Source organism: Malania oleifera, chromosome 6 (genome assembly GCF_029873635.1).
Source record: "Malania oleifera isolate guangnan ecotype guangnan chromosome 6, ASM2987363v1, whole genome shotgun sequence".
In the NCBI taxonomy this organism is placed as follows: Eukaryota; Viridiplantae; Streptophyta; class Magnoliopsida; order Santalales; family Ximeniaceae; genus Malania; species Malania oleifera.
Window position 1 is genome coordinate 230325 of NC_080422.1, and position 21432 is coordinate 251756.

Genomic DNA, 21432 nt, shown 5'->3' on the forward strand with positions numbered 1-21432 from the left:
CTTTATAAATAACTTAGTATATTCATATTTTAATGTCTGTAAACTGAATTATGATAATATTTTTATTAATTCGTTTTTAAAATAATTATAAACTATATTAAAAATTATAAATATATTTTACACCATATTATTCATGTGCAATCATGTGCAAATTCTAAATAATGTATAATTAGCATAAACCTTATTGTGGACAAAATATCCTTATCTTTTAAAGGTAACACAAAACATACCTAAAACAAGTAAATTTCTATACTATATATAGAAGTATGATTAGTATAATTTATTCTTTGGACAAGAATAACCTTTTCTTTTAAAATTAAGATTAAGCATTCGTAAAAGAAAATAAACTCAACCAATAATAGATAAAATTACAGTTAAAATGTCCACGAGTTAATGTTTGGGCCTAAAAGAAAAAATTGCACTTTAGTTTTAAAAAAATAAAACTATAATAGAGTATATCATTTTGTAGCAAAAATATCATTCTATATTTCAGATGTAAGACAAAACATTCTTCAAAGAAATTAAAATCATCAAAATTAGGTAAAACTAAATGTACAACAACAACAGCAACAACAAGAAGCCTTAATTCCTACTAGGTGGGGTCGGCTACATAAATCCTTTTCCGCCAATTCACCCGATCAAGAGCATTTTCCTCTATTAGATTAAGGGTTGTTAAATCTTTCCTCACTACCTCATTCCAAGTTCTTTTAGCCCTATCCCTACCCCTTTTCATGCCAGAAATAATAACTAACTCACTCCTCCTCACACGTGCTCTACTAGGCCTACGTTTCAAATGCACAAACCATCTAAGTCGCCCCTCCCTTATCTTGTTTTGAACCGGTGTTATGCCTGAATCGTTACGTATATGCTCATTTCTTACTTTATCTTTTAATGTTAAACCACTCACCCACCTTGATATTTGCATCTCAGCAACTTTTATTTTTTGTACATGCTTCTTAATTGCCCAACATTCTGAACTATAAAGCATAGTTGGCTTTATAATCGTCTTATAAAACTTTACTTTTAATTTTAAGGATATTCTACGATCACACAACACACCTGACGCACTCCTCCATTTTACCCATGCACTCATCCATTTTACCCAATCTATTTTAATTTTATGTAGTACATCTTCTTCGATTCCCCCTTCAACCTGCATAATAGATCTAAGATATCTATATCTATCAGTGCTATTAATCTCTTGATTATCAAGTTTAATCTTCTCTTTATGCGACTCCTTACATTACTGAAATTACACTTACATATATTTTGTCTTATTCCTACTTATCCTAAACCCTTTAGACTCTAATGTGGCTCTCCAAAGTTTCAACTCAGATTCCACTCTGCTCCTACTATCATCAACTAACACAATATCATCTGCAAACAACATACACCAAGGGATCTCATTTCGGATATTCCTAGTTAGTTTATCAATTACTAAAGTAAAAAGATAAGGACTCAAAGTAGAGCCTTGATGTACACGTATTGTGATTGGAAAGTCTCTATATTCTCCTCCTACAGCCCTAATGCTAGTCACTACTCTATCATACATATTCTCAATAACCTTTGTATATTTACTGCAAACTCCCTTTTTTTCTAAGACCCACCAAAGAACTTCCCAAAGTACTCTATCATAAGCTTTCTCTTGGTCAATAAAAACCACATGCAAGTCCTTCTTCTTTTTCCTAAATTTTTCCATTGAACTTCTTAAAAGATAAATAGCTTATGTTGTTGATCTCCCAATCCCAGGCATAAAACCAAACTGATTTTCTAAAATCTTTGTTTCTAAACTTATTCTATGTTCAATTACCCTTTCTCATAATTTCATCGTATGACTCATAATCTTAATTCCATGATAGTTGTTACAATTTTGAACATCACCTTTGTTTTTTTACAAAGGTACTAACATACTTTTCCTCCATTCTTCTAGCATTTCCTTGAATTTTATAATAGTGTTTAGTTAACCAAATAATTCCTTTATCCCCTAAACATTTCCAAACTTCAATTGGTATTTTATTCAGTCTCATAAATTTCTCACTTTTCATTTTTTTTAATCATAGGTAAAATCATATGATTAAGAAAAATGCTATGTTTGTTAAAAGAGAGAAATAAGTATGTATCATATATAAAGGTACGAATGGTTAAAATCATTGTGTACATAGAAATATTATTATCTTTTAAAATTCACACAATTTATTTCTTTAAAAAAAAAAATAGTAAACTCACTAAAAACACATTTACAAATTTTATTTCAAATATGATAAGATGTTCTCCATGTTTATTCCTGGTGGAGCAAAAGGGATTGGTTGGTGCAACTTCGCGAAAAAGTTCCGCAAACTAGCGAAAGAGTTTGGGTTTCAATTGCGAGGCGCAGGTGTGGATAGCCCTTCAGTGCCTAGATCATGGAGTCAAGTGGTGTTGAAAGGGAAGGCTGGTGAAAGAGAAGGCTGTGAAAGCAAGTTCTGATAAGGAAAGCAGGGTGCTGCGAATGGGATAGATGTGCATTTGATGTGGGGCTAAGTCAGATCAAAGATTGCATGGGAGCTGATGCTAGAAGAGTTTCAGTCAAAGACGCATGTTCGTATTGCTTGGGCAGTGGGAGTGCTGATACTGCAATGGAGGCTAGGGTTATGGATGAAGGTGCAGCTCCAGTTAAGGTGGCTAGGGTTACGGTAGGGGAGGAGGATAAAAAATCTCGCGCTGGGCTAATTGGTTATTGTAGTGGACCTGGGCAAGTTAATGGAAAAAGGAGGAGCCTCATTTTTATATAAAATGGGATTATTTATCAATCAGGCCCATAGTTTTCTGCTCCCTATTTCAGATGGCCAGTCTAAGGGAAAGGATGATTGGGCCAATCATAATGGGCAGGCCCAAGATGCCCAATACTCAAGCCCCAATATATAGGTGGAGAATATAGGGAAGACAGATTGTCACCCATCATCTGTAAACAAAGGCCAAAATCTCTCTTCAGTTCCCCAAAATTCATGTGGAACAGATCATATCGTGGAGCAATTATAGGAAACCGGCAGCTTGATTTTAGAAATTTCTTCAGGACAAAAAGAAAACAAAAAAGAGTGATAAAATAGTTGAAGATTCTGGTTTTGCTGAGGGACAAGAGGATGCAGCAGCAAAGGTTTACAAATGCAATGGTGTTTTCGGTAGGATATCTGATGCCTCAGGCCTTAAGGCAAATGAATTTAAGAGTCCCAAGGTTTATAATTGTTGGAAGAAAAAATTGTCCAAAGAAAAGAAAAAGAACTCTGGTGAGGTTGTGAGAAAGATTTTAAAGAGGAATTTAGAATGATAGCTAGTTATTGTGGAATACATAAATGCCAAGAAAAAGACAGGCAATTCTTGTAATGGAGTAGGCAAAGGAAAGGAGGTAATGAAATGGGGGGACTTATCAGATAATGATTGTGCTGGGGTTTACTGTTGGATGAAATTAGGGAACAATATAAATATGCTTCTAATTTCAGTGATGTTTTAGGGGACTTTTCATATGTACTTCCAGCCCCTTTGGAAGAATTGGGATCTCTATATTTGAAAATGACTATTAAATTAATGCGCTGCAGCACAAGGATGGTATTTTACCAACACAACTAAAGGTGATTTCAAGGAAGGATTTAGAAGTTTAAGGTCTCATCAATAAACTGGATTAAAAGTTTTGCGATCCTAGGGGAAATGAAGTGTGTTTTGATGGGTGTAAAAACAGAGCTAAAAAAGCTCAAAGAGAGTTTGCTAACTTGGAAGTGTTCGGTGAATTATGAAGGAAAAGGATTGAACAGGGGGTCTCTTGTTTAATTGTCAATTTTTTTATTTTTTATTTTTTATTTTTCATTTTATTTCATTTTATTTTATCTCTATGGGGCGGACTTCTTGTTCTCTTCCATTGCAACTTCTCTTTCTCTATCTAATATTCTCTATCTAATATACCTTCTTTTATTATCAATATATATATATATATATATATCCCAAAATGAAACAGATAAATTCCTTGATGGCTTCTAAAATCATTTTGAAGTATCTAAAATAGTATAACTTCTAAAAGCTAAATTTTAGAAATAAAATTATACATTTAGAGGTGAAAAAGAATGAAAAAATTTTATGTATTTGTTAAATATTATGTCTATAATGTCATATTAATATTAAATTTTAATATTTCACCTAATTTTAATTAGGGCATCCTTGCCATATCATACCCTCTATTTTCAAGATTTTTTGTATATATCTACATTGTGTCAATAATAGTATCTTGTGTATATGCTTGCATTCTATAATTTAGACAAAATATGATTTTTCATAAATAACTTTGAATATTCATAATTTAATATTTGTGAACTGAATTATGATAATATTTTTATTAATTGTTTTTAAAATATATACAAACTTTATTAAAAATTATAAAAATATTTACACCGCATAACTCATATGCAATCATGTGCATCGCAAGTGACATATTTACTAGTGACCATAAATGTAGATTGGAATCAAAATGATTAAAAATTGACAAGGATAACATGTATATGATAGGAATCACTAGAAAACAGTCTGTATATACACTTTATGAGGAGTATAAAATATAATAATAAGAACTACAGAGAGGAGAAAATTTCGTACGGTGTGGATTTTATGAGAAGTGTGAGAATTTTGAACAAGGATGCAAGCAATCCACAATGTGTTTCACACTTGATTAAGTACAGAACACCTATACCACAAAAAACCAAAAGATCAATTATCCTCAATCTTAACAATAAAAAGTAAATGGGAAACAACTAAAACCAGAACAGTGTGCGCCAAATTATGTGCACTACATGCAGTGCCTTTCAAGAACCTGTATGAAGTTGCATCAGTATCTGACCAAGGGCATTAGAAAGTGCTGTAAAAGCTCCACATTTTGTGGACTCTTTATACTCCGCTACACACAGAAAAACAGATGAAGGCCCATCCAACATGGAAACAAGAGTTGATGCTGACGCAGTGCGTGCCTAGGAACCACAAGTATCTGTAAGTTCAGAATAATACTTGAATGCAATCATAGTAAAGTCACAAGGAGCCTTGTAACAGCTCCATCAAAAGAGCAAAATGAATTGAATTATTATTTGTCAACTACAATTAGCAGAGCAAATACCTTTAAAAATGGATCAAACAGTAAGCATGTCATTAGAGTGGCTTCATACTTCCTGTAAAGAATCAAGTAACATTGAAAATGCATAGAAGAATGAGCAAAAAAATGGAAATAAAAGAAGGAAAAGCAGGAGTATCAATTCAAAATTAACTCGGTAAAAAAAGAGGGAACCAGAATGTTTCACCTTGGCTGTAATACATCACTGGTAGGCAAAAGCATAGTCCATTGAGCAGAAAATGACTTGGGATCAGCTTGACAAAGATCCTTCCCATCAAATCCAACACACAAATTGTGGCAACATTAAATTTTTCTCATTAATAACCCTCAAAATTAGTTTTCTCCATAAATCATGAAAAAAATCTATAAAAAAATTTTTAGGATCTATCGGAATTTAGTTAGATGTTCCACACACAACTGAAAGAACCAAAAGAAACCAACACATACAAATTCCTGCATGGATTAAATCATGCGATACATGCAACTCAAGATTTCAAATGGTCAATATTATATTAAGATAGAAAATAGGCTAGAACACAGCTAACCATGCGATGTAATTTTTATAATTAAAAATTTTAGAAGATCTTTTGTTTGTATTAAAAAAATAAAAGAAATATAATAAGATAGAAGAAAAAGAAATTTGATCGTTTAACATATTGTAATATTTTGTTGCGGAAAGAACTTGATACTCTCTTCTTGGCGCTCCTATCCCTGGCCCTCGAGTCCACACGTATGGCGTCTCCTTCCTCGATTCATCTCCTAGCCCCCTTTTCCACAATAAAGTCTACTCTTCTCCATCGTAGTCGTACCCCCATTCTCACCGTTACCCTTGCCTTGAGTTCAACCCTCACGCAACACCCATACGGCTTTCCTCCTCTTTCCCTAAGAGAAGCTCAAAATCTAAAATCAATGCAGAGGATATCGCAGTGGTCGTAACTCCATCCCCGACTCTTAGAAAGGTCATGAAACTCCTTAAACCTATATTCACATGTCAGTCACTGACTCAAAACTTTATCTTCGCTAACCAAAGTGGTCGTCCTCTATTCACTTGCATCACCCTCTTTTCCTGATTCCATTCCCCTTCTATTGATACCCAAATACAAATTCGAACCACAGTATCAACAAGCAACCGAATCTTTTTTTCATCTCTTCAATGACTCGCATCTCATTCCAGCAAGTCCTCCTTGGTTACTAGAATCGCACAAGAGCAATACCATAGCTTCTGTCCATTTGCGTATCCTTCTCATCTCACACCAAAGATTCCTTAGCTTCTTCCTTTTGCAGTCTTCAGTCAAACTCAAGGCTTGGGGATCAGAGATGGTTGATTTTTACTCTGTTAAAATTGATAGGAAGTGGTTCAGCTGATTCAGATACTCTTCGACATTTCAAATCACGGAATATGCTGGGTGGCATGCTTCTTATGTCATGTTGAAGAAAGAAGACTCTATTTGAGTGTCGAAGGTGATAGGAGTTCTCTGCAAAGGAATGGGAGGAGTAGAAGTGCGTATAGGAGTTCAATCCTTCTCAGAGAAAGGAAGGGCAATTAGTTTTTTAGGCCTCTTGCAAATGAGAGGGGTAACTCTATCCTGCTAAAGAAGGAGATTAGTGGAGGGAGGTGGTTGGATGTTAGAATTCCAGATGGGGAAAAGCATATGAGTTGTTTCTTGTAGCCTTGCTGGATTTGTCAAAGGTGAACAAGGCTGAAGCAGAAAGTTTCCAGAAGGGATTAAGATGTCTAGAGTGCGGGTCCTGGAACATACGAAGGAAAGGGATAATAGGAAGTTGGATGAACCCCCAGCAAGCCCCTCTTTCACAAACATTGTTAGGGCTGCTCCAGCAAAGAAGGAGACCAAGGAAGTAAATGCTTAAGTCTGGGACCACAGGATTTCAGCGGTGGTATCTCCTAATGCAGTCCCTTAAATTAAGAGCATCGCAGCTGTGGGGGATTATTCACAATCTATGAAACAGAATGGGATTAGAGGGCTGGTTATGAGTGGGCCTAATATTCAGAGGACCAAGTTAGATGGGCCTGATAAGTCAAAATTAATGATGGTAGAGAAAAATGAGGGCCTCTCCCATTAATGAGGTCAGCAGGTGTTCAACTGTCAACATGAAGCATATCAGACCTGCAGATTGAGAGAAATGCAAGCAAGGTCTCAAGAGGCTGGTTTGTAATGCCAGGCAGAAGTATGCAGCAAATAATAAGGAAGTGAGGTTAAATGGGACTTGCTCAGAGATTGTTGATACCCTCCATTATAGGGAGGAAAACCCACACTCTATTAGATACACTCTTACAGTATTGCAAGAACCAAATCATAATTTGAATCTTCAATCTTCTCAGGGAAAATCAGTTTCAAAGGAAAATCGGAAAACTAATTTTCTAGAGGAAACGGAATTTGACTCTACATTTGATGAGGACAATGATTTGAGCAGCATTTGCGAATCTGAGATGGAACTTTTAGTTGACCAGCTAAAAGCTGAGTTCGATCTTGCAGAGGAGAGCAATTTATTTCAACTATTTGAAGGAGAGTTTGGAAATGCTGAATTAAATGGATCAGGACAGAGATTAATGCAAGGATTTTTATTTGAACACATAAATATTTGTCTCACTCTGGAAGGCTGCATTTGATAAAGTCTATTTTTCTTAGCATTCAAGCCTATTGATGCTCTTCTCTTTTTCTTCCAAAGTTTATAATTTCTGAAATTGAGAGAAGACTTAAATCTTTATGTAAAGTAGTTTGGAGCAAGGTTTGTAAAACGGTAAGTGAGGGAAGTTTGGGCATCAAGCTCATTTCAGATTGGAATAAGATCACTGCAGTTAGACTAATCTGGAATATATGCTCTTTGAGGTGGTTTAATATTCATGAGTTTAAAGATAGAAGCTTACGAGCAATAAAACCTCCACCAAATTGGAGGAAGTTTTAGAGGCAAGAGAGGATGTTTATAAATGCATCAAGCACAGAATTGGGAATGGGAGAAGGTCCTATTTCATTTATGATAACCAGTATCCCCTCAGTCCATTTCTTAACAGATTTGGTACAGGTATATGTGCTGATTTTGGTCTTCATTTGAAAGCTAAGGTTTCAGAAGTTATTAAAGATCAAAACTGGAATTGACCAACGAGAAGGAATCCCAGAGTAGCTGGAATTATTGAGCAGACTTAAGGACTTCCTGACATTAATGTTGAAGATAGTGCTCAACAGACAGCAGCTTCCTTGGGGGTTTATTCTTTCTCCTCAGCTTGGAATCAAATCAGGGGTATCCTATCCTGAGGTTCCCTGGTGGTCTGCAGTTTAGTTTAAATCAAAAATTCAAAAGCATGGGTTCATTTGTTGATTAGCCATAAATATAAGACTTGCTACTTTGGATAGAGTTTTCTGGCATGGAAAAGCTACAAGAATTTCCCACTCTGCAATCATGGAGGTGGGTGTAAAGACCATCTATTTTTGAACGTTCGTTTTCAAGAGCAGTATATTCTGAGAGTTACTTTTATTTCTTTTTTGCTTCATTAAAATCTTCTCCAGCTATGAAGGGGAGTTGTAGTGGCTTACCAACTTGGGGAAAAGAAGGAATGCTGACAAAGCAAAACTAATTTAGGCTGCATTTGTTTATCATAAATGGAAAGCCAGAAAAAAATGCTTATTCAAGAATCAAATGGTTACGACAAAGGCTATTATTCGGAAATTGTGTTTTGAAGTTCAGGGAAGATGCTATGCAACTAGTATTGGTAATTAGTACAAGTTGTACTAGTTGTTAAGTTTGTTCCTGTGTTTTGCCATTTTGCTTTTCGGCTTGGCCCTTTGAACTTTTTGAATCCTCCTTCTAAGCTAATATATTATTATTGCATTCTTCCGGGAAAAAAAAAAAAACCTGTTGTTTTGCCTTCTTGCTCCTCTCTTTAATAAATTTCTTCTTTTATTAAAAAATAGTATAAAAATAAACCAATTAATGGAGAAATCCATTATAAGCTAGGAAGAAACACTTGTAGAAAATACTGCCCCAATGAGGAACAGTGATTAGGCATTAAGGTGAGGGGTAGACCTAGAATAAGTTGAACTGATGAGCAAGAAAGCATTTGACATTAGTCCACCTTTTAAAGGACATAGTTCTAAATCAAAAACTTTATATAGCCTACCACTAGTGGGACTTTAAGGCCTGGTTGCTGTAGTTTGTGGGGTGTGGTGGTTATTGTTGTATAACATTCTCCTAACCTTGATGAAATTTGAGTTTTGAATTGTCGGGCTATGGGAGAGTTTGTCAGATGGCTAATCAATAAAAAATTCTAGAAGAACTACAAGAAAACTTAGTGGAAACATCAAAGGAAATCTAGAATATCAAGAAAACGCCATTCATGACACACGTGTGTGTGTGTGTGTGTGTGTCTATACAGAGCATGGTTGTTAAAATCGCTATCCAAATTGTAGGATCGTAAGATCCTAAGATCATACATTATCAAAACAATCCTGATCCCACCTAGAACCGCAAATTGGAAGGACCGTAGTAGGATCAGGATCATGGTAGGATCGTAACATCCTGCATTCTTTCATATTTTCAAAACTTTGACTAAAATATTTATTATATAATATGGGCTCCTCTCCAGTATAACTTAACCATAAAATGGTCAACTTAGGAAGTGATTTGGTTTATTTTATATTGGTGAAAAAAACATTTATAACAAAAGAAGAAATTTTTTTCCATTGCTAAGAGGAAAATTTACAAAAAGGAGGCTTCTCCCATCAAAATTGTAGAATAATCCAGAAAAAATAAACTAATAAAACAAAAAACCGGAGAAAATAATATTCGGAGCCAAAGATTCCTCCATTCTCATTGAACCACCAAAAAACTAACTCCCTTAAAGCAACCGAACCCAACACACTACAAAGAGGCCAGGTAATGAACCTTCTCCCAGACCAGCTGCCAATTCAATTTTCTCCATGAAAAAATCCATGCATTGTGCTCCAACAAAAATCCCCACAACACTGTAAAAATACCACATTTCCATAGTGCAACCCTTTCCTTCCTTATACCAAAACCCTCAAAAGATATAGACAACAATTCTTCCATCAACGCTGGAAAGACCCAAGATTCTCCCATTAAGCCAAATAATTATTCCATATTCTCCAAGCATAGTCACAATGTAAAAATAGATGAGGTGCGGCTTCAAAATTCAAATAGCATTGCATGCAAACATCTGGAAATCAGGCCTTCAAAGATCTCTTGATCCACAACAAGTTATTAGTATTGATTTTATTAAGCACAATCAGCCTGAGCCATATGAAAGCCTAAATTTTTGGGGGAGCTTTTGCCTTCCAAATAAACAAATAAAGGGGAAAAAATAGAATAGTCAAAAACTCAAAAAAATATAATATATTTACAAGAATACACCCTCAAATGATCCAAAACCCAAGACCAAGTATCCCTAGTGGAAAAAATGTGGCAGTTGTTCAATAACGACAACAAGGATGAAAGTTTCAACACTTCTCTACAAGAGATCTTGTTAAATGAAAGTTCCACAAAACCAAAGGGCTACCTAAATCAACCACAAAGAAAGAAATCATAACAACTTGCCCTAAGCTAAAATGAAGATACGAGGAAAAGACATGGCTAGAATATCATTCCTCAACCACGGATCTTTCCAAAATCGAATTTGAGAACCCATCCCCACCATAAATCTAGTGTGTGGCGTAAACAACGGATAAATTTGAGAATATATCTCCATGGACTCTCCAATGAACATCTTTCAAACTAACATTGGTAACCCACCAATTCTCACCTAAACCCTACTTACTTCTAATCACACTATGCCAAAGGAAGTGATCTTCTAAGTACAAATGCCATAACCACTTAGCTAAAAGGGTGATGTTTTTAGACAACAAATTTCCAAGACGCAATCCTCCCTCCGATTTAAACCTACAAACCTCATCCCACCTTACTTAATGATCCCTAAAACCCCCGCGACTCCAAACCACGAGAAAACCCTCATGATTTTCTCAACCTTATTAGGAATTTCCACTAGAATCCTAAAATCAAACAAATAATATACCAAGATACTAGATAAGCAGACCTGGATAAGGGTGATTCTACGCTCTAAGGAAAAAAGAGCCCCCTTCCAGCCGTCAAGCCTCTTAGCCACTCTCTCCACTACCAAATTCCAAAATTCTGCACATCAAAGATTGCACCCCCCAAGGGAACCCTAAATAAGTCAGAGGCCACTCCAATCTACCACACCCTACAACAGAAGACCGTTCCCTAACTCAATCAATAGGCACATTAATTTTTGGTTCAAAATTTTACTTTTTAGTTCATTCGTGATTATTAAGTGGTGCAAACCTTAACAATAGTAATGATAATGATGGTGATGGTTTTAATGATGGCCTTGATTAAGTCATTGATTATAGTCTTAATGATACCAATGAGATAAATGGTGGCTTGGATGCTAACATTTAAGGTAGAAGCCAGTTTGTTAAGAATTTTTTTTAAAAATAAAAATGAATATTCAAGTTGTATGGCTTTTTGTTGACTAATTTCTATTAAAAATCAAGTTCTTACTGGTTGATTAAGTTGGGAATGCAACAATTTGAACAATTCTTCATTTCTTCTTTTTTGTTATCTAAGGGACCTACCATAGATACTTGTAATTTTGAGTTAGCCAATTTTGTAGGTTTATATAGAATTTTATGATTGAAAAAAAAAAACAAAAATGATACAAATGCATTTTTTATATTTATTTATGTGTTTTGTAGAATCTTAAGATCCTAGGTCCGATTCTAGGATCAAATCCTGCAAACCATCCTAACAATCCTACATAAGATCCCAATTTTAATAACCTTGACAAAGAGACAGCACAATGATGTGATCGCGTCACAATTTAACAAAACAATGACATTATGAACTTACCTGGATGCAATTAATGGCAGCTACTCTAGCCTTAGAGCTTTGAACACAATCAGTATCTTTTGCTGATGTATCACTGTCACTGTAATCCGAATCAGATGATGTAAAATCAACCAATGAAGATTCATGATCTGAAAACCCCTGAGATTGCCAAGCTTTCTGCCGATGTGAATTTGCACTATCCTTCTTACGTAAATGTGGAGGCCTATATGGACCACAATCAGTCATTCTTGATTCTTCCAAATTTAACTCAAGGGTCCTAGAACTAAGTTTCTTCTCATTATAACCAGCAAGTGGCCTGACAGGTTGGGGTCTATCTGGAAGACCATAAATTAAGAACATCCGCAATGCTGCTACAAAACCAGCCACCTACAAAAAAAATTATGAACCAGATCATAGAAGTGTAAGGTACAGCTCTATTAGCAATTGAAAGTGCTTTTTGTACTAGCAAAATACTTCAAACATCCAGATCAAAAGATGATCAACAACAACAAAAAGAAGAAATACACATCCGTGACTCAATCTTATGTCTCAAATGAGGATGGATTAACTTACATGGTCTGAAAGGGAATCCTTAGGATCTGCAAGGACCAAATGCAGACAATGCAGAAGAGATGCATAAAACCTGCAGAGGAAAAGTGCCTCAAATTTTTAAAGTGAGAAATTTTCATGGTTATGTCAAAATAAGGAATCAAAAGAGAAATAAAAATAAAAACACGGGGAAAAAGGATACTAATAGATGTTACCTGGACATTATGCTGTCTTCCACAAGCAGGCTTCTAGATGCCAATACATCCATGACTTTCCTAAGAACCTAAGTAATATCATGCAAGCCAAAATCATGTGTTTCAGGAGACATCATAAAACTAGAAAACAAGTACAACTTTCTGAAGAACTTAACACATGCCATGCAAAGCTAATTTCGTGAAACAACTACTTCTACCTCAACTGTTGATTGCCAAATCTTGAACGGTAAAGATGGCCCAACTCTTGATAATACTTCACCAATCATGGTAAAGGCAGTAGTTTGAATATCCCATAAACCACAGTATTGGGGTAAACCTTTCCCAGTTGTGGCAATACCACTTGAACAACATGAGAAAGACAATTCTGCATGAGATAATGCAACAATGCGGAGGAGAAATTTCATTAACAGTACGTGTTCGTGCAGCGAACACTTCTTGTGATATGCTCTCATAAGATATCTGGATTTTTAAAAATAAAAAATAAAAAGTCAGTTTCAGAATAGGATGAAATATTTACCGTGTTTGGCTGGGTATACGCACAAGTGTGCACATATGTATGTGCGTACACAAAAAATGAACATATGAGTTAGTATGCAGTAAATTAATAAGCAAGCAATCAAAAGTTAGTAAACAAAAAATACAAGCCTCAAGCCCGACTAAGTGGTGTCCACTGCATGAGCCCCCTTCTGCCATTTTACACTGTGTGAGCGTGATCTTTAGTAATTATTAAATTGAAAAAATATGTGTTCAACTTGTAACAGAAACAATCTGGGTATGGGACTATCAATAATGGTAATAATATACTCACTGCAAACCTCTATCATTATAACTAAGGTATGGTTCCAATGTTCCATCGGGCGCAACAAAGAAAGACACGATCATCACTGCATGTAAAAGCCAGCACAAATTTCACAAAAGCATGTTAAATGAACTAACCTTATAGTATCTAAACACTGCGTCAGAACTCCAATTCCAGCGGTATTCACTGGGGAAACTCTTTTTGTACCAGCTTCGTAGAGAAGAAAATCAACCATCTTTCCAAGAGAGTCGAGCATGAGATCCCAATAAGACGAATTAATTTCCAGGGAAACTCGTCGAGAAACTTCATGGATCTGCAAGAAATAAGAACATAATCAGATACAAGAACTTGAGCTTGCGCCTTCGAGAGATGCGCAGCTATAAACTCCTGAGAGCAAAAGCTTGCATTTCTTTTCTTTTTTTTCAGTAGAATGAGATGAGTACCAAGTAGCATGTGTTTATAATGGCATTGATCGAATCTTCGAATTCAGAAGTAGCAGCCAATTCCACCAGGAACATCACATCGGATGTGACCTGGAGCGACGATGTGAAATTGAGAACCACAGACAGAAAAATGCAGAACTGGAGTTGCAAGGAACGTAGGCATAAATTGTTTTAATGAAGAAAAATTGGAAGAAATTGAGAACCTAAGTTATGTGTGTGATATCTGAAATCGACTTCCCACTAGTTTTTGCATCCTCGTTTCAGCCCATTTTCAGGTTCAAACCAAATATTGCCCATATTGTCCAACTATTAGAAGTAGATAGCAGAGCTTACTGACCTCGTGGGGTGGGAGGTTGGGGGCAGCCGCTACCAAAGAGTGGGATTGGGTGAAGATGAGATGTTGAAGTAGCTTAGGGATGGAGACGCGAGGAGATGTTAGAGTTTCGTCTCTCAGGGTCAAAAAGGCCGTCCTCCATGCCTTCGCCGACGACGACGCTGCTTCCTCCATGCCGGCATGCGCAAATCAAAAGCCAAATGACTTGGGCTGAGCGCAAGCGTGTGAAAATGAAACAGAAACCCCGCCCTTTGCCTGAAAAGAAACACAGTTTTTTTCCTATTTTAATACTTTTTTAACATAAATTATTTAAAAATTGTACCAACTGAATTTTTTCCCCATATTATTCCGTCTCGCTGTGTATTCAACAAAAAACCCTACGATGATCCTGATATCAATATGTTTGATAAAAAAATAGGAATCTTTCTTAAGATTTTAAAACTCTAATTAACTTCCTTGAGGTTTAAAAAATGTGCTAAATATCCATGAGATTTATCAAAAATATACAATTTTTTCCTCAAAAGACTTATATTTTTATAAAATATAAAAAAAAAATTGTATCTTTTTTACAAACCTTAGAGTAGCTCATTGGAATTCTTGAAATCATGATCACTCTTAAGCAACTATATTATTATTATTATTATTATTATTATTATTATATGGATGCATTTAAGACCTTTTTGGGCATTTTGACTAACTAATTAATTTATCTAGATAATTGGTTTATCAATCTATTTATTTGTACTTAAATATCAAAGTATAATTTTAATTGGAAAAACAGTAACTAGTACTTTCAAGGAACAACTAAACAAGACTCATTTATTTTATTAACTAGCAATGTATGAAATTTTGTAGAAAATTGTTTTGTTTGTTGTCTCTCCCAATGGTCTTAAAATGTTTGAACCACCTCTTCATCATGGGGGTGTTTTAACTATTATAATTATTGATACAATATGACACTCTCATCATAATAATACATAATTATTAATTTATTTTATGATGCAATAATTTATCGAGTTTCGTGCAAGTTGATCACTCGCAATTAAGAGAAAAAAATTTTTGATAGGCTAATATGATATGTTTAGAGCACGAATTTTGGACCTTAGATTTGAATTTTGGTAACTTTGGACAATTTTTAATATAATTTTTTTACTACATGTTTTCTAAATCTAAAACAAATCTAAAACTATTGTCTCTCCAAACATGATGATAATAGTTCTTAGGAGGATCTAATTTTTCTCTTTTTGGGAGACATCTTATTGACCTTATAGGTTATTCCCGCTTTTGATAATGACAAATAATTTTTGTATTTTAAAGCTTTCAAGTTTGTGTGCAGGATCATACTAACTGGATCATATTGATGGCATGTGACGTCTTGAAGAGAAACGAAGACCCGGCATATTTATTCATTGTAATTTCTATTTGAGTCTGTAATTTTAATTAAGAAAATGTATGTAATAATCATTGCATATCATGCATATAGGATCTATAAGCTCAAAAATGACATTGACGGACCATAGGTTAATCAAATGACTTTAGGGTTGACTTCGGTCGATCGATGTAAGGTTTTTAAGCATATTTAAAAAGGCCTTAGAAAGACCCTAGGTCCCAGCACTTACACTTAAAAATGTCCTCATTATCACATATATTATCTGGGGAATCATATGCTTTGAAAATGAACTTAAATATGCAAAATCATATGACTTCGGACAACCGAACTCGAGTGTTCAAAACACCTTGGTCGACTGAACTATTGGAAAGTCAAAGGGTTGACTTGGTTTTGGGGGACCAAACAAAAAATGACCGCATCGTCTATGGACGACCGAACCTTGACTTTCACTTTTCCCACCAACTCGGGCGCCCGAACTCTTACGTTTCAAAAATACCCTCAGGAGACCGAATTGACAAGTTCGGGCTACCGAACTTAGGGACAAACGAGTGAATCACGGACCTTTTGGAAATGGCCTCAATTCAACAAACCAAATATACACTCAGGCACCCGAACTTCAAATTCGCCTTTTTCTTTTGTGTCTATTTGGGCACCCGAATCTTGTATCGGGCACCCGAAACTCTCAGGTTTAAATAATTTTAACTACGGTAATTTAGAGTTAAATGGGGTTAATTTTCTTAAACATAATTAAAACAAATTTAACAATACCCATTGAGTCCCCAACGGTCATAATTTTGCCTATGCCTATATACACAAGCTCATTTGCAAAATTAAGATATGATTAGTACCTAGTTTATCTTAAAAATCCTTTGAAATTTGAGTGCTCATATTTCATATACCAAGCCAATACACTCTTTCTTTGTGATTCCCTTGACAAACCTTGTTCCCAAAGAGTGTTAGGGTGTGATCTTGATTAGCTACTCTTACTCAAAACTCTCATTGAATATAGATTGATTGTTGATTTTATTGGAGAGTTTTAGTTAAGGTTTTTCCCCCGGTTTAACTAATATTTCTTTGTGTGGGAAAACCTTATAGCTAGTGGGTCTTTGCATCACCATTGCAAGACTCACTTGGCTTGTGTTTTTTATCGTGCAAATATATTTTTCACAAGCAAACTTTTCAAATATCTATTGAGCTATATTTTTTAGAAAATCATTTGTGAGATATTTTGAACGCTCTTGTTGCAAATCTTTGAAACTCTTGCTATAATTGATCAATATTGACACTTGGTTTTAAAGATAGATTAATTGCACACTCTTTGTGGTAATTGCATATTGACATGTGTTAGAGTGTAGTTGAACACATTGCACCGAGCTTAGAGTTCCTATCTTATTGATGTGCATTGATTATACTATGCATAGTGGTACATATCTGCTTGTGTAAAAAGCGTTTATTTGTACGAAAACTTTTATATTCGTTGTATTCTAGGCGTAGGCCTAAAGAGGGAGATTAGCCCTGTTGAATAGTCCCGGATTGCCTTAAACTTGGTTAGGAAAGTTAAGTGCACCATCCAAGTAAGGTATAGGTTGAGGTTAGCCCCACTAATTGACCTAGTTGTAAACGTGCCACTCCACCCGTGAAGTGAGCCATAGTGAAATCCTTATACTGGTGAGCCAAGGCGGGGACGTAGGCATAATTGGCTGAACCCCGATAACATATCGTGTGTCTATTTATATTTCCGCAATTTATATTTCCGCACGTGTATGTTATATTGTGAATGTTGCGCATGATTTAATTTTCGCACACTATATTTATCTACGCATATTAGAACTGCATAGATAGGCCCTAGGTTTGTGTAATACTGGTTGTTGGATTAGTTGAACCTAGGAGGAAATTTTTAAAATTCCAATTCACCCCCTCTTGGGAATACACCAAAACTAACAATTAGTATCAGAGCCTCATTGCACTAAGCTTAACAGCTTTTGTAAAAGATCGCAATGGCTGACATTGGTGTATCCCCATTCGGAGAGGGATAATCACTTTCTAGCCCTCCTTTGTTTTGTGTTGTTAATTACACCCATTGGAAAATAAGAATGAGCGTATTTATAAAATCTTTGGACTGGAGGGGGCTTGGCAGGTGATTGATAAAGGAATTTGCATGTTTGTAGTTAAAAATGATAATAATGTACTGCAGGCAAATTCATATGCCATGGAGGTTTTATATTGTGCTTTAGAATCTAACATTTTTCATGAGATTATAGCTTGCACGAGTGCAAAGGAAATCTGGGATGAACTCGAAAGAAAATATGAAAAATCTCGGGAGAATAAGACCACCACTCAGGAAGTGGTAATTGACACGGTAGTTGCACTAACAAGACAAGAGGTATATGATCCTATCTCAGCCTCTATAGATGATTCATTTGTTGAATTCTGTGATACATTTTATGTTGAATCATCTATTGAAAATAATGATAGTTCTGTTGTTAATGCATGTAATGATTCTTGTGAAGAATTTTGTGATATAACTTGTGATGAATCATCTGCTAAATCTTGAGATATACTGGCTGATTATAATGCATGCACTGATTCAGGTAACAATTCTTGTATTAAATTTTGTGATGATTTTTGTGCTGAATTGATTGATGAAAGCATGCCCCATATATAGAAAACTAGAAAAGGCTTTAGATAAACTATATAAGCTTCTAGGTAGGATATCTAAACATAAAATCTTACTAAGAAATGAAAATAAAAAGGTGGTAAAACAATTAAAAGAATTGAAAGTTTTTCATACCATCTTAGAGAAGAAAATCATGAAGAAAATATTGAAAATAATATGTCAGGAGGAAGAAATGGGAGATGATAAACCCTCGAGTCTTAAAAAGAAAAATCATTTGAAAAAGAGTTCAAAATCACTTAATATATCCCATACAAACTTTTATGCCTCATCGAGCAAACATAAGATTAGTAAGCATAGCCTTTCTCGAATATTCAAAACTTGCTTACAACATAAAAGAAAAGGGCGCAGCGAGTTTAATTGTTTAGCTGGAGGTGTTGGTGGCTTAGACAAATAAATGAAATTAATAATCAGAAAATCGAACTCCATAGGATCTAAGGAAGATCATATTCCAATAGAAATTATATAAATATTTTTATCTTCCCTTAGTTCCTAGGTTTAAGGGTAGTGATGACCAAAAGGCTAGGAAGTGGTCTTTGCTTAATATGTCAAATCTTGGTACATGCATTCACTATATAATATTGTTTTACTAAGAACCTTTAGAGAATCACGTCTATGTGGAAATACATGTAATATATCCAATCTAAACTTAATGCATATATATCATAATGATCGGTGAAAATGTGAAAACATTGGCAGTTTGTTAAAATGAAATCCACTTCCCAATGGACAAGGCAATTAGGCCTAGTATATAATTTTGATTGCTTAACTCACACGCAAATATGAAAATTTTTAGTTAAGCACACATCGTCCATTGCACAAGTTTGTGGTTTAGGGAATCCATCTCACACTATACATCACCTAAACCCATCCTTGAAGTCTTTAGCCTTGAACAAGTAGCAGTCATCACTCTAAGTGTAAGCACTAATTATTATAAATTCCTAATCTGGTAAGTGCTTATTAAAAGTCATCCTCCTTATAATCAAAATTAAAATCATCTACTAAGGAATTGCTTCCTTTGAGTTCAAAATAAAAATCCTTTATTTTTGGTTCACCATCTCCTCCATAGGAAATCTTTACCAACCACGACCACATTCGGTAAAGTTTTTATCCTATTCCATGGTTCGTATCCTTACTCAAAATAGTGATCATACTTAAAAATACTTTCCAATCACCAAAGAGTTACAGTCAAAATTCATATACTCCTTAGTACTCTTTGCCAAAATAGTTAGGACAATGTCTTTAGACTTCTTATCCTGGAAAATGTCCTGCCTATCCTAAATACTCTTCTATACCCATTATTGATTTAATTTTCAAAAAGTATTTACTCAAACTCCTTTCACAAGCTCTCAAAATTTAAGTCAAAACCTTTAGAGCTTCATCTTCATGAATTAAGTTAAATGGCTAACATGATTGGTTTAGGTTTCAACATATATGAAAATGCAAGTTTCAAGTAACCTATGCACAATTCTTAAAGTTTAATGTCATTTGAACTTGTGCCTCTCACATTTTGAAGATCATAAGAAAAGAGGCAGTTATAGGCTTTATTCATTGAAGGAATATTGATAGTGACTTTCTGGTCCTTTAAAGCCTATGTATCTAAAACCAAGTTTTAATCATTAAGAATCTTAAATCACTTGGCTGAAGATTTTGAAAAATAAGAAAAGGCATCAAATGAGTCGAGTGCATAATTGAGGGGGAGCATTTATCTCTCATATCTATACATATTAAAATGCTCTCATATTCTTATATCATTTATGTCTTTATGCCTTAATGAATAGCCGCACTGTACTGAACTCAAATCTATCCTCTACTCTCTACTATTTACATTCTTTAATGGATAGATTATATTTTATGAATTGTTGATGACTATTGGATTGCATGCTTGTATTGAAAGCCTCCTACATGGTGGATGCAGTGATGTGTATTGCATGCTGGTAGTGGATATAGGTTATCGTGTGCTTTGAACTAAACTATAAATTGCTTATTTAAACCTATTAGGTACAAGTTTTATGGGAAAATGTCCGATTTACAGACTACATGCTGCCGAAATTTCGACAGAATTTTTCCCAAAGTAAAACCTTGTACAAAGATGATTGTGATAAAATAAACGTTAAAATCTTTTTGAAAGAATGAGTGAAAACTTGATGAAAATTGAATTTCATCCTCACATAATCATCAGGTATTTAAGGAGCGTGGCTCCATCCCTAGAGAAAGAGTATAAAGAACTCATATGCATCATGCTTTGATTTTTGAATATTAAGGCTCTTCTAAGAACCCTGAACATCATATCCCGGTTTTAAAGTTCTATGTTTTGATATGGATTGTTCTCGGTTACGTGCTTTATTTCATGCCTTAATGAATATTTTCGGATGCATATGTAATCTATAGGGACGTTTATACTCGTCGAATGGTAAAATGAATAAATCTTAATCCAATATATTCGTTTTAAAAGACTTTAAAAAAAATGATTGCTTATACTTATTGGCACCCTTAGTGAAATTAATCTTTATTAAGTCTAAGGAGTTTATTGCATATAAGTTATAACTCAAATTGATAGGGGGAGCATCTTAAATTAAAATACTCATCTTATTATGCTCTCAAATACTTTTAGCTTAGATTTGCTATTGAATCAAGTGTGGCATGTGTTTGAATGAAATGCTTTATTGAAAATTTTAAGCTGAAATATGTTAATTTGCCACAGTAATTTATATTTGCCATATGAACATGCATGTGAGCGTTAAATTTTTTTTGAATCATTATGGTTGTGGTTTTCTGGTTATATTTTGGTATGTGCTTCATTGACAAACCAGAAAATTTGTGCTTGCTTGTTTTAAATTAAAATTTCTTTTTCAACAAGCACCCCCAATACCATTTTGCAAATGTTATAAGGGGGATATATATTACTATTGTATACATATATATCTTTATGTTGTATAACTAGCTCAGCAACTTCACATAAAAATGCATGCAAACTAGTTAGGTTGTGTTTGTGCTCAAAACAACTATTTGCTATCATATGTCATGTGT

The 21432-nt window shown here is 34.7% G+C and overlaps 1 protein-coding gene across 5 annotated transcripts in view; it reads right to left on the reverse strand.

Annotated features, from left to right (window-relative positions):
• Window positions 1–14607, reverse strand: part of LOC131158794 (uncharacterized) — a 146570-nt gene extending 131963 nt beyond the window's left edge. For 4 of the 5 annotated variants that reach the window (XR_009137509.1, XM_058113661.1, XM_058113662.1 and 1 more), the window contains exons 1-11: window positions 14342–14581; window positions 14005–14094; window positions 13699–13874; window positions 12960–13221; window positions 12763–12830; window positions 12572–12641; window positions 12020–12385; window positions 5310–5389; window positions 5129–5180; window positions 4832–4985; window positions 4618–4705 (exon numbers count right to left, since the gene is read on the reverse strand). Coding sequence is in view for 4 of the 5 variants with exons in the window: in XM_058113661.1 (XP_057969644.1) it covers window positions 4618–4705; window positions 4832–4985; window positions 5129–5180; window positions 5310–5389; window positions 12020–12385; window positions 12572–12641; window positions 12763–12830; window positions 12960–13221; window positions 13699–13874; window positions 14005–14094; window positions 14342–14512 (1577 nt within the window). In the remaining variant the exon portion in view is untranslated. Of the gene's footprint in view, window positions 1–4617; window positions 4706–4831; window positions 4986–5128; window positions 5181–5309; window positions 5390–12019; window positions 12386–12571; window positions 12642–12762; window positions 12831–12959; window positions 13222–13698; window positions 13875–14004; window positions 14095–14341 lie in introns of all 5 variants that reach the window. The other variant, XM_058113660.1, reaches the window with a different exon arrangement.
• Window positions 14608–21432: the final 6825 nt, after the last annotated feature.